The sequence below is a fragment of the Euprymna scolopes genome, chromosome 35 (genome assembly GCF_053919585.1).
Source record: "Euprymna scolopes isolate OS-2025 chromosome 35, ASM5391958v1, whole genome shotgun sequence".
Taxonomy (NCBI): Eukaryota; Metazoa; Mollusca; class Cephalopoda; order Sepiida; family Sepiolidae; genus Euprymna; species Euprymna scolopes.
Window position 1 is genome coordinate 26,922,370 of NC_136516.1, and position 14,712 is coordinate 26,937,081.

The 14,712-nt window shown below is 32.4% G+C and overlaps 1 protein-coding gene across 17 annotated transcripts in view; it reads right to left on the reverse strand.

Annotated features, from left to right (window-relative positions):
• Positions 1-14,712, reverse strand: part of LOC145259755 (bromodomain adjacent to zinc finger domain protein 2B-like) — a 401,536-nt gene that overhangs the window by 62,694 nt on the left and 324,130 nt on the right. For 12 of the 17 annotated variants that reach the window (XM_080117484.1, XM_080117481.1, XM_080117477.1 and 9 more), the window contains 2 exons: positions 8,851-8,895; positions 6,185-6,253 (listed from right to left, as the gene is read on the reverse strand). In XM_080117484.1, coding sequence (XP_079973610.1) covers positions 6,185-6,253; positions 8,851-8,895 — 114 coding nt within the window. The remainder of the gene's footprint in view (positions 1-6,184; positions 6,254-8,850; positions 8,896-14,712) is intronic. The other 5 variants (XM_080117486.1, XM_080117483.1, XM_080117480.1 and 2 more) reach the window with 1 other exon arrangement.

Consider the following 14,712-nt stretch of genomic DNA (forward strand, 5'->3'; position numbering starts at 1 on the left):
TGATTGGTTGCTAGCAGAATGTGGCTCCATTTGATCGGTCTGTTCCTTCCAGCTTTCTGTAATCATTGGGGCTATGACAACAGCATATTCTTTTCATTGTTTTGGCTCTCGAGTATATATCTGACACAGTTAATCAACCGAGAACCACATCACTCTATATAACAGCATATAAGATATCAACGGATACACACTCGAGAGTCAAAACAATGAAAAGAATATGCTGTTGTCTTAGCCCTCAATATATCAAAAACATTGCAACAGAAAGTTTAACAGTATGTATGTTAAAAATATTTTGAATTTAGTCAGGTAATCCTTACAAGTGGCAATTTGGTTTATTCCATAATGAAAGCGTAAAGAATTAACTTGTTGTCCTGAGAATGTTGAGCTTATTAAAGCTATGACTGCAACATTAAACGAATGTCTCTATTTATTATTGAGCATTATTATATAAACAGTAAAGATTCTTTTGTATCCTGTGAATGCAAACCTTACTTTGTTTATGTAACTTTTATAGAGATATATCTTGTGAGTCGAGGGATTGGTAAAAAGAAGAAGAAAAATTTAATCGTTTATTTTTCTGTTTTGTTTTTCTCAGTCAATTTAAAAAAAAAAAAATGGCAATTGTCCATCACAGTTTGAAAACACTTTAAAAACTTTGCTTTATTCAAGCTAATCACTACGTTCATTTGCTGCTTTTTCTAAAAAGATGCTGAGGTTTCCCTTCCATCGAAAATTGCAACTTGAACTCTTCTGGAGTGAGAAATGACAAACCAGAATCAAGTATTCATTTTGACGATAAAACTTGCTTTCACTTCATCTATAATATAAATCTCACCTGTCTATTTGTATGTATGTTTGTATGTCTGCCTAAAACTTTCGACAGAGGCTACAGATTTTCATGATCAGTATCATTTTGAAACTATAAGCCGACATTCAGCTCGGGAACAATTATTAAAGAGGACCCCAACATCAGTAAATGTGCTACCTTGTTGACTGCATTATTTGGTTTCACTTATTTACGTGAGTCAGCATTTTTCACACGAAGATCATTAAGTTCAAATACCACTCCACCATGACTGATGCGCATCTGTAAGTCCGTTTGATGCTGGTTATTAGCAGCTACTGTCCGGACTATGCATCCCTGGCTGATTCCATCTAATGCAAGTCATCAGAGTAAAGTAATGACAAAAAAATGTACAGAGCTGAACTGATCTACCACAGAAACTTTTGGAATGCTTCAGACTGCTTTTGGACCATCTTGCATGAATCGAGCATCAGTTTTTGAGTGGCAGAAGAGATTCAAGGAAGGCAGGAAGTCTGTGAGGGGTAGGAGGAGTAAGAAAGTCAGAACACCAGAGTTGATTGGCCAAATAAAGAATTTCATGGATAAGAACTGCCGTGTGTCTATAGAGACAATAAGTGCACAGTTTGATATCAGTGTGGGAACCGTACACAATTATTCATGAGGAACTGAAAATGCGGAAGATTTGCGCAAATGCACCAGTTCACAACTCCGTCTTTGTCACGGACTATTTGATCAATTAAAACATCAAGACAGTTCCTCACCCTCCCTATTGTCCAGACTTTGCTCCTTGTGACTTTTGGTTATTTACTAAGTTCAAGGCAAACCTTAGAGGCTATCATTATGATACAAGTAAGGAGATGAAAGAGGCTGTGACGAAGGTCATTGACATGGTCACACGAGAGGATTTCCATGAGGCCTTCTAGAAATTGTTGGAACGGTACAAGTGCATTGCAGCCGAAGGAGATTACTCTGAATGGGATTAGAGTTTCATGTGCATACTATCAATAAAAGTGCCCGTACGCATTATTTAGGTGTACTTATATGAGGCAGCATTTTCACACGAAGATCATTAAGTTCAAATACCACTCCACCATGACTGATGCGCATCTGTAAGTCTGTTTGATGCTGGTTATTAGCAGCTACTGTCCGGACTATGCATCCCTGGCTGATTCCATCTAATGCAAGTCATCAGAGTAAAGTAATGACAAAAAAATGTACAGAGCTGAACTGTGCAATATGGGTTGATGCAATAATGCAACGTACACCTGCATATACTGCACATATGAAAATAATTTATAATATAATTATAAATTATTTGTTCTGCATTTTTAGTAGGTGGTAGCCCATGTTCCTCAAATCCTGATCAATCGAGAACCACTCAGCCATATGACGTTCGATGTTGAACTGCTTGGTGATGGTGATATTATTGTTAACGACCTCTGTAAACGTCTCGGTGGCGAATGGAGAAAACCCTTTTGTGATCCTGGTCCTGTTTCTGTACAAGTCACAAAAGATCAGTTGAAGATTTCAAACCCGGCAACAAAATTGGCAGAAAGTCACTGGATAGTCAGGTGAGATGGTGGACAAAGACGTGGAAAATAAGATGGAAAACTCTAAAGGAAATTCGATTAACAACGTTATGGAAAATGATACAAAGTTATCAGAAAACGGACAAGAAGATTTGTCTTCATATAAAAAGAGCACAGAAAACGTATCTTGCACCGAACAAAAGACTTCAAATTATTCAGGTATGTCCATCTTCTCAATAGGGTGTCTCGCCAGTGTGGATTGAATACATGTTTTACACACAGAGAAATGATATGAGAATGATACGATTGATCTTAGAAGTATAAATGTAGGCAATATGAGAAACTGTGTGCAGAACAGGAGACTCTGTTGGTGTGGCCATGTTAAAAGAATTGATGAAAGTTCTTGAGTTAGATGTAGAACAGTTGAGGTGTCAGATTCAGTTGGTAGGGGTAGGCAAAAGAAAACGAGTGTTATATAAATGGACATCATTCAATAACCTTTTCAATAGTAAACAAGGCATAAACATTTTTTTAAACTGACTTTATCTAAAAAAATTTCCATTAAAATATCTGTGATAAAATACCACTTATAATCAGAATACATATATATATATATATATATATATATATATATAATATACAGAAGAAAATGATACAAAGTTATCAGAAAATGGACAAGATTCGTCTTTATATAAAAAGAAATATAAATCTGAAACATTAAATAAATATTATTCGACGATTTCATTGAAATTGTTAAAGTAAAATGTCTTCTGATCCATTTCTGTTAGATTATTTTCAAGTTTGTCACGATACGTTTCACTCCATGCATGCACAAGTTTTCAGTAAATTAAAAACAGCAGATGACAACATCAGTACGAAAACTGTAATATGAATGAAGGTAAAAAAAAAATATATATATACATACACTAATTCATATTACACATTTATATATTTATTTACCAGCAAGGAGACCCAATGTTACCCGGGATTGAATGAGGATTAACGAATGTTCCACAATTCCAATACTTTTATGTCATCGAAATCAGTGAAATCGGCCATTTGTCAATCAAATCGATTGATTGCCTGCTCTAGTCAGGAACCCACTGTAGTGCACCAGGAGAAAGCTTCACATGCCTCTGCACAGTGACTTAGTCCATAGTACATTGCACTGTAGAGAACCTACTGTTGATTTTATGAAATTATTTTTATATAATGGCTTGAATTGAAGTTTAAAATTAAAAACTTACGTATCATGGTTTAGTTAGGTTTTAAACAGAAAAATTCATTTCGAATACACCTCTGCTTTATCAAAGAAGCTACTGTTAATTTTATATGCTGGACCTTTCTGCTTGTGCGGCGATAAAACTTCTCAACTCCACTTTATAAAAGTGTTAACTGTTCAAAATCCTAGACACCTCAAAAGCATGTGGACCTGATCCCATTCCGGCTATTAAAAAAATGCTGAAGTTGCTCTAGTTCTCTCCAAACTTTTCAACAAATGTCTTAATGAATCTTGTTGCCCTGACTGCTGGAAAACTGCTTCTGTGGTACGAGTTTACAAGAATTCTTGCAAAAGAACTGCCCCATTAAATTATCCCCCCATTAGCCCTCGCCCTCGTTTCCTCACCTGGTTGCCGCCACACCTGCTTAACGCCATCAGAACCAAACAAATTGGTTCCAGTAATCTAGGAGCTTTGTTGACATGTCTTCAGGAAACTGCTTGCGGGCTTTTTTGCGTATTGCCTTTAGAAGAGGCTTTCTCCTGGGGTGACAGCCATGTACACCAGTTTGAGGAGTACAAAGATAAGTGTGTCATGCCTAGAGTCAAGCATGGTGGTGAAAATATCATGGTCTGGGGCTGCATGAGTGCTGCAGGTATTGGAAAGTTACATTTCATTGAAACATGAACAGTTAAATACTGTACTGTCAAATACTGCAGCAGAGCATGATCCCTTCCCTCCAGAAACTGGGTCGCAGAGCAGTGTTCCAGCATGCCAATGACCCAAAACATGCATCCAAGACAACCACTGTTTTACTGAAGAGGCTGAGGGTAAAGGTGATGGACTGGCCAAGTATATCTCCAGACTTGAACCCAATAGAACATCTTTGGGGCATCCTTAAGCAGAAGGTGGAGGTGTGTAAAGTCTCAAATAGCCGCCAGCTCCGCAACGTCGTAATTGAAGGGTAGAAGAGCATTCCAGTAGCTACATGTGAAGCTCTGGTAAACTCAATGCCCAGGAGAGTAAATGCAGGTTTGGACAACAATAGTGGCCACAAAAAATATTGAGAGTTGACATGTTGTATGTTAATATTGACAACTTTTTTTGTCAGGGATTTAGCTTTTAATGTTTATCTTTTGAGTTATTTTGAGGAGAAAATAAATAAGCTCTGCTATATATGCTGCAGACAGACTACTTTTCATTGTGTCAAAAATCATTTTTTCAGTGTTGTCCCATGAAGAGATATACTTAAATATTTGAAGAAATGCGAGGGGTGTTATCACTTTTGTGATACACTGCATATATATATATATATATATATATATATATATATATATATAAATATATAAATTACTAACTAGCTCTACCTATGTATTGAGCACTTTTGAAGTAAATACTTAAAGTTTACGCATAAATCTATACTTTCGTATATTAAATTTATGTGAGTAAATGAAGTAGTTATATATATATATATATATATATATATATATATATATATATACGAGCAAACAGTTAATAAAACAGATTAAAAAACACTTTGAAATGAGTTAAAAACATATTTAATCTGAAAAGGAAACACTAGATAAGTGGATAGTCCTTAATCCGTGGAGTTTCGAAGAAATACTTTCCTTCTCATCAGAAGGTAGGAATTAGCAAAATGTGGGATCGGATTTGCATGCAAAAGTATTTGATGAAACAACAAGTAAGTTAAAGATCTTACTTGAAAACAAAAAAAGTGGAGCAGAGGGAATATGGTGAAGAAAAAGGTGATTTCACATGAATGGATAGTCTGGTGGAAGATAAATAATCCAGTGACGGTAAAATCCAAATATATAACTTCAAGAAAGTTAATTGAATTTCCATTTGCACAAGTAAAATCCAAAAATCCCGTAATTGGAAGAAGATGGTCCACAAGCTTGATCTTTCTTATTTATATTTCGGCAGTAGAGTGAAAAGCATATCTTATTTTTCTTTTATTAATATTATTGGAATTTTTTCCTTTTTTCCTTGTACACATTTTTGTGAATTTTTCCATGGATTTCTGCCTTTGGATTATTATGGACCATCTTCTACCAATTACGGGATTTTTGGATTTTACTTGTGCAAATGGAAATTCAATTAACTTTCTTGAAGTTACATATTTGGATTTTACTGTCACTGGATTATTTATCTTCCACCAGACTATCCATTCACAAGCAGACATATATTCACATACAACATATGACACGTTTTATAATATATAATAAATATACAACATTGATATTATTATCTTAACATTTGAATTAAAGTTCCTCTGCCTTCCAATGACAGCTTCTGTTTTCTTAATCCAAGAAGCCTTTTCCTAAGAAATCAAGTAGAGTAACAGATATAGGACCGCCTCCTTTACAACCGCTTTTCGTATTAATAATTTTTTCGGATTATATTTCTCTTAGTCAAAGAGTCAGTACATTGCCAAAAACAACACAAAAAAAAAAAACACGAAAGAGTAACATATCACCAATAATATTTTTCATTTTAATACTTTTCATGCAATCCTTGTATTAGACGTATATTAATTCTCATCCAATAGAAAAAGATGCATTCCACATTATTCTTTAACAAATTAATGATTTGAAATAAAGTATACTCACCTCTTGCCGCCTGCGAGCCTCCAGCGATTTTACTAGCAACATGTGTTGACGTCGACGTTCTCGTTCCTGCTGCCATGAATAAGACAATAGTTATAATTCAGCATACACAAAGAAAAACGAGGCCAAGAGAGGAAGAGTTCATGGGTAATCAAGACGCAGCAACGATGCTACATTGTGTGCTGTGGTTTATTCAAAACTAGCTGTACCCCTCTCCCCCAGTGTTGTCCGGGAGCATATTAAATAGTAATTCATTTAGCTTTTCTTTACTCAAACTATGCCTAATTCCTGTCCAGACAAAGTATTTTCTGGAAGGAATTATATCAAAAATGCATTTTATCCTTCCAAACAACATGCTGCAAAGATTGACAAATAAAAACTGACAAACCTGAATCAAATATTCATTTTAACAAAAAAAGGTGCTTATACAGAATGGGGTACATATTTTGCCGATCCGCTATTGATAAGAGTGGAAATCTTGTAAAGCAAGGAAAGATAAGTCTGTCTGTCATTTAATCAAGTAATAATGAATAATGGAGCAGCAAAATACAAAAACTTGTTGCAATTTTTTATTTTTTATAATTTTTTAATGAGGATTTTTTTTTTTTTTTTTAATTTTTTTAATGAGGATATTTTTTTTTTATTTTTATAATTTTTTATGAGGATATTTTTTTTTTTTTTTTTTTAATTTTTTTTATGAGGATTTTTTTTTTTTTTTAAATTTTTTTATGAGGATTTTTTTATTTTTTATTTTTTATAATTTTTTAATGAGGATTTTTTTTTTTTTCTTTTTATCCTGATACATAAGTTTATCAAATTTTTACTTTTCATCCGTGTCCTATATACTGTAGAAGTACCAAAAGAATATTTTGGAGAATAAAGATACTGGTTTTACTTAATTTAAAATAATTAAATTAAGTTGGTATCATTTCATCTTAATATTAATTTGTATCTATACAACAATGTGACGGCAATAAAACACAAAGGATAAAACAAAAAAAAAAAAATCCAAAAATACGGAGGCATTTTTTATGAATTGATATTTCACCTAAAACTTTCTTAAGGCTTTTTCAAGATACATGATACAAGGAAAAGCTGCTTTTCAAACATGAAAAACTGACAAACCAGAATCAAGTATTCATTTTGACGATAAAACTGTTGCTTTCACTTCATCTATAATATAAATCTCACCTGTCTATTTGTATGTATGTATGTTTGTATGTCTGCCTAAAACTTTCGACAGAGGCTACAGATTTTCATGATCAGTATCATTTTGAAACTCGACCCTTCAGACGACAAATATCGAAAAATTTGTCAAAAACATTAATTCCTTCATCCTCAACTGGACGCTTTTCTACACGGGGTGGGGGTCGCTTTTTTTTTTGCTAATATTTTAAAGAATCATCACTTTTCAATTGTCTAGCCTTAATTTAAACCTACGTCACTTCTTCTTTTCCCCCTTCGCGGTACGGGTTCGAGTCTGCCTGCCTACTACCACTTTATTTTTTTGCGTCATGGTTCGAGCCTGTCCGCCTACTACAACTTTTTTTTTCTCAACACACCCACAAACCCCCGGGCAACGCCGGGCACCCAGGCTAGTCTATTATATAAAGGGAAAATGTCTATGTCCAGCTAAAACTCGAATACACAACAAATATCCACAAAATTGGTATTATTTTAATCGGTGTAACTCCAGATGTATAATATATAATATTTAAAGAAAAAAAAAAGATTTATTTGCAGGTCAAAGTGTGATCAACTAGAACTTTTTTATATTGGATTTGAAGACGACCATATTGTAGTCAGCTGGAAAGCAGGCCAGTAGAACAAAGTCCCACAGGCAGACAGTTCTAGAAAAGAAGCTTTTCTCATGGAATTTGTGTTTAGATTTAGGGACAGATAGAAAGTGGAGGAAACTTGGTCGTTGTAGCTAGAGGATGTTTTTTTATTTTTGGAAAGTTTGACAACGAGGGGGGGGGGCATAGCATGCGTGCGTGCGTTGCTACACTTTTGCTCCAAGCAATACAATATTAATAAATACATACAAATGAAAACTAAAATGACTTCATTGCATCCTGGACAACACCAAGTACAGCTAGTTATTATTCTCAGTATGAGTAAACTACTATTTTCATGGAATAAATTTTTAAAAATACATGTTCTTGTTCAGAATTACGTTTATATTAAAAAAAATATATTCCAAAAATCATGTAAATTGATCAAATAGCTTTATTTTTATAAAGAAAATAATTTTTATGCAATTAATGGGAATTTGTAACCATTACAACGTAAATCTCACAAGTTTGAATTATTGAGTTATCTCCCTTTGTTTTTTTAAAGGTTATTTTCAAAATGGCAGACAAGGCAGACGCTTTTCTTTTACTCAAAAGATTTGATTTTCTTATTCTAGAAATAAAACTACTTGATCAATTTATGTGATTTTTGGAATATGATATTTCGTTTCATACATCAAATTTTTCTGTATTTTTTTAATATTTTTTTATACAGGGGAAATTCTGGACAAGAACCAAAATCCAATATTTAGTGATAAGTTAAAAAATAAAAAATAATATGTGCATTTTTTTTTTTCTAAATACAAAAAGAAAAGATTTTTTATATATAATTTTAAAAAATTCTATGAAATAATTATCGAAAAATTGCAGACTGACCTGTTCTCTCATCATAACAGCTTGCTGTCGCTTCATTTCCCTTTCCTAGAGATGCAAGAAAAATCATAATTAGATGAAAATTGTTTAAATGATGAGCAGAAAACAGCACCATATTTTCAATTAAAAAATTAAGATAAAAAAATAAAATTTAAAAAATTGTTAGATTAAAAAAAAGATTTTTAATTTTAGGTTAAAAATAAAACGAAATAGATCAATAAATAAATTAAAATCAAAATAAATTTTAAAAAAATAAAGGTAATTTATAGAATACAATGCAGATTTGTAATGGATACAAATTAACACATACAACAGTGGAACAAGCATCGATGAAACGCGGAATATTCAGTGTAGCTTAATTGCCATATATATATATATTTTATAAATTACTAACTAGCTCTACCTATGAATTGAGCACTTTTGAAGTAAATACTTCAAGTTTACGTATAAATTTATACTTTCGTAATTTTATGTGGATAAATGAAGTAGTTATATATATATATATATATATATATATATATATGATTAGTTTTTTTTTGGAAAAAGAATTCCAGCAGAGTGCTCAATTAAAAGGAAAATCCAAATTTTAAGAGCGTATTTATATTTTGTGTACAGAAAGTTGTTAGTTGAGACAGATCATTGGTACCGTCGGTTTCAAGCCCGATAATAAGGCCCGTTTAAGGTATCCTTAAATATATTGGCGAATATTGGCTGAAGAGAGCTTGATAAGGATACCTTAAACGGGCCTTATTATCGGGCTTGAAACCGACGGTACCAATGATCTGTCTCAACTAACAATTTTCTGTACACAAAATATATATATTAGTGATGGGATGATTCTGATATTTTCCCCCAATTCCGATACAATTACCAATTCTATTGCAGATTCAGATTCTTTATAAATCTCTAAATATTTAATTATAAAGTTGTTATTTTGCTTCTTTTTTTTTTTTTTTTTTTAATACATAGGAGTCGCCACTTATCAAGGCCTGGAGGCCACTCGTGGATAAGGGTTAAAGAGTGTACAGTAGTCAATGGAATAATATCGTAGTAGTCATTAATAGTGGAAATTTGATAAATTGGATTACTTAAGGGAAAGGTTCATCAAGAATTTGTTTACGTTGGACTTGAAGACTACCAAATTGTAGTCAGCTGGAAAGCAGGTAAATGGAAGACAGTTCCACAAGCGTGCAGTTCTAAGAAAGAAGCTTTGTTCATGAAATCTACGTTTAGGTGTAGGCACAGATAAAGAGTGGGGGAAATTATTGATAGTGGTTTCAGTTAGACGAGTGTTTTTCATGAAAGTTTGGCAAGGAGGGAACAGATTGGAGCTCAGACGAGCACTTGCCATGAAAATAACAATAATGCAGAGACAGGCTCATAACGTCTCTTCTGTGGGAAAGAGGTTGCAGAGAAGAGAAAATGGCATCCCCCACTATGCTACGAAGTCTATTTTGAACTGTCAAAGCAAGATAAGTTCTTTCTAGCAGCTTCTGCCCAGATGTGACAACAGTACTCCATCCTTAGGTGTACCTGGCTTTTATATAGGTGTTATTTTTCCCCCCCGATTACTGTAAAAAATACACGGTAAATGTGCATATATTTTCTCAAATGTGAAAACACACATGTGAGGGGGTGATCTACAGATTTTAGTTTTACTGGCAGTTTAAAATCAATAAATATTCCTTGCTTTATTACCAAACGAAATAAAAAAAAATAAAAGATTACTAAAGGAATCAGTCTTGGCATCGGAAAATGAGCATAATTTTTTCCCCAATTCTGATTAATAGTCCCAACACTAATATATATTATATATAGGTAGGTATGTATATATATATTTTTTTTTTGCATACTTTTAACATTGCATTTTTTTTTTTTTTTTTTTTTTTTTTTTTTTTTTTTTTACACGGTGGTCACCACTTATCAAGGCCTAGAAGCCACTCAGGTATCTTACCTATATCAGTGCGGTCCATAAAAAAAAAAAAAAAAAAAGATTACTAACCCACAATAAAAATGGCCAATTTTTTTTCAATAGTAAAAGCAAACTAAAAATTAATACAAAAAATAGTCCATATTTCAATAAGCATTTAACCATTTTTGATTGTTCGTGTACAAGAAATGTATTATCTCCCTTGTATATACAGAATGCTTCCACAAAAATGTTTTTTTAAAAAATGAAAGGGTTTGAAAATTTTCAATTCAAACACTTGATTTTATAAACAATCAACTAAGGAAGATAATTCTCTCTTTTATGCAATCCAAAAACATTTTTAAAAGGATCTCTCTGAAGTTATTCGGCGGTCAACGTCAGAAGAAGCAAGACTTCTGTTATCAACGTACATCAAATTAAAAATTGATAAAATTAATTTATAACACAAAGGCCATCCCTATAATAGAGATATTTAACATTTGGGGTCTTTTATTGCTTTAGATGTATGGATGTCAGGCCTCTTATAGAGATGGCCATGTTTCAGACAAAATTATTTTGTACAGAGTAAAACGATAAAATTGTCGCTCTAGAAAAGACATGATTCCATTTCCATTTGATGAAAAACGGCTTTTTTTTTTTTTTTTTTGCAGGCCATCTACTAGACAAATTAACAAAAAGAACATTTATTGTAGTGTCTATAGATCCCCCAACCCAAATCACTGAAGCTTTGCATATTTTATAAAACAAAAAAAAAAATATGCAATGTAAATTCCTAGCAATACTAAGTACAATATATTGTAGAATTATGCCTTGCAAAAGCCAAATTATTTTCTGGTATTACGTTAACTTTTGTAAAATTTTGTTGCAACCTGCTTTACATAGTGATACTAATAGATCCCCATCTTTTAACGAATGTGTATCAATTTAATGCGTTCACTTTGTCTTTTGCAGAGAAAATGCGCGTCTTAAAATATGTTCTCTGCATCAAAAATACCTTGTGTCTTATTTTGCTCCTGCGGGAAGGCAAATAAATAGCAACTTTTTAAAAAAAGTTTTAAACTATTTGTACATAAAATTGTGTATTTTTACGTGTTTTTTTTTTTATTTGTGTGTGTGTAGAGAAAAATATGTAGACATTTTTATTCTGAAAAGTTAAAGTTTACAAGATAAAAGAAAGCTTATCAGTTTCCGTGTTCTAACAAGTTCAGTAGCAAAGTTGTGTGATTTAATGCGTTCACTTTGTTGTCTTTTGCAGAGAAAATGCGCGTCTTGATTTTGATAACAAGCGATTTATGCGGGAGAATGAAAACCTCCGTCAGAAAATTGGTACTTTCAAGTAAGCTGCTGATTTCTTTTTTATGTTTGGCATAAAATCTACATGTAAAGTGTGGGACGATAAAATTGTTGCCCTAGAAAAGACGACATGATTCCATTTCCATTTAATGAAAGCCGTTTTCTTTTTTTTGTTGCAGATCATCTATTAGTTGACCAGTTGTGTACAAATCCCGACAGTAATAGGAACTTTTTATCATGTCTGAAAGTGATACAATATTCAATAAGTAAAATCGGAGATGTGCCACTATACAACTCCTGCTCTCTACCAATCCAAGTTATGACAATAGGACCATTGCCAGCACCCTCAAAATGCATTGCTGGATTGAAGAAGGAAATCATGTCTGAGAAATTTCTGACAGACTATTCAGTTATAGTCAACTAACCCGACTGCCCAACTTTTGGCATGGCTACATTAAAATCTGATTTTATTCTACCTGTAAATAAATATCTAATATGACCCCCCCCCCCAATAACACCACTTAAAATATATTGTTCTCTGCATCAAAAATACTTTGTCTTATTTTGCTTCCGTGGGAAGGCCAATGAATAGCAACTTCTTTTTTTTTAATTTTAAACTATTTGTACATAAAATTGCAGAGAAAATGTGCGTCTTGATTTTGATAACAATCGATTTATGCGGGAGAATGAAAACCTCCGTCAGAAAATTGGTACTTTCAAGTAAGCTGCTGATTTCTCTATGTTTGGCATAAAATCTACATGTGTGGGACGATAAAATTGTTGCCCTAGAAAAGACGACATGATTCCATTTCCATTTAATGAAAGCCGTTTTCTTTTTTTTGTTGCAGATCATCTATTAGTTGACCAGTTGTGTACAAATCCCCAGAGCGATAGGAGCCTTCTTCGTAGCGTATTTAAATGGTGTGTGGGTATGATGAAAGACTATTGTTTGAATGAGCTTCATTTCGTGAATTGCTGTAAATTTGGAATGGATTATAATGCTCCTTTCTAAATAGTAAAAGTGCATGTCAGTGAAACCATGGTACATCTCTGCTATATGTAAGGTATAGCTTTTCAATAAATAAATGTATATATATATATCGTACAGGCGGTCGGGTTTCAATCCTGGCTTGAGGGAGTTGCCTGTCTAGCCGCACTGATGAGCTGTGAAACAGCGAAACAGTACTGTATGTAGATGACTATATATATATATATATATATATATACATACATTATTAGTCACTACTTATCAAGATTCAGAAGACACTCGAGGATAGAGGTTTATGAGATTGTCAATTTAGTGATGATGGGTAAGACCATGAGAAAACTGGAAACAACGCGTGAAAAGGTCAGGATCAGATTAGCTAAGAGCACAGCTTGACAAGAATTTGTTGGCATTGAACTTGAAGACAACCATGTTGTAGTCAGGAAGGAAGAAGTCAAGTGGTATTATGTTCCATGGATGAAAAGCTATCAGACAAAAGCTCATGGAAGGTTTTGTTTTATTTCTGGTACGCAGAAGAAGGATGGATACGTGCTGCGAAGGTTTTATGAGGAAGGACCAGACATTGCAGTTCTATCGAGCATGGGAGAGGAGGTGGGGGTGGGTCACAGGTCACAAATACATTCAACAAAGGAAAACACAGGTAAAAGGTGAAAAAATAAATAAAGTACGGTCAAAAAATAATATTTGATTAATAATGGGTTAAAATTATTAATTTCACGATTATCTAAGATTATCAACATACGTTATAAGTACATTAATAGATTAATAGATGAACACACATATATACATACATATATATATATATATACATACATATACACACACATATATACATATATATATATGTTATAATAATTTATAACTGCATTGGTGTGATCAAGCAGTTACATCCATGCCAAGCATAAATAGCAAGAGGGGGAGAGATTCCGGAGTGGAGAGGGTTTAGAAGATTCACACGTTAAGAAAAAGCTACAACAATAAAGAAAATAAAGGGAAACGTGGGGCGGAGGGAATATTATTGTCTTTCGAAAAGCAAAGCGCAATTGCGTAAAAAAAAAGATTTTAAAAATAGAGAAAGAGACATTAAAAAAAAATTTTAAATAGAGAAAGAGACATTAAAAAAAATTTTAAAAATAGAGAAAGAGACATTAAAAAAAAATTTAAATAGAGAAAGAGACATTAAAAAAAGATTTTAAAAATAGAGAAAGAGACATTAAAAAAAAATTTTAAATAGAGAAAGAGACATTAAAAAAAAATTTAAAAATAGAGAAAGAGACATTAAAAAAAATTTTAAATAGAGAAAGAGACATTAAAAAAAAAAATAAAATAGAGAAAAAGACATTAAAAAAATAAAAAATAGAGAAAAAGACATTAAAAAAATAAAAAAATAGAGAAAAAGACATTAAAAAAATAAAAAATAGAGAAAAAGACATTAAAAAAATAAAAAATAGAGAAAGAGACATTAAAAAAAATTTTAAAAATAGAGAAAGAGACATTAAAAAAAATTTTAAATAGAGAAAGAGACATTAAAAAAAAAAAATAAAATAGAGAAAAAGACATTAAAAAAATAAAAAATAGAGAAAAAGACATTAAAAAAATAAAAAATAGAGAAGGAGACATTAAAAAAAAAGGATAC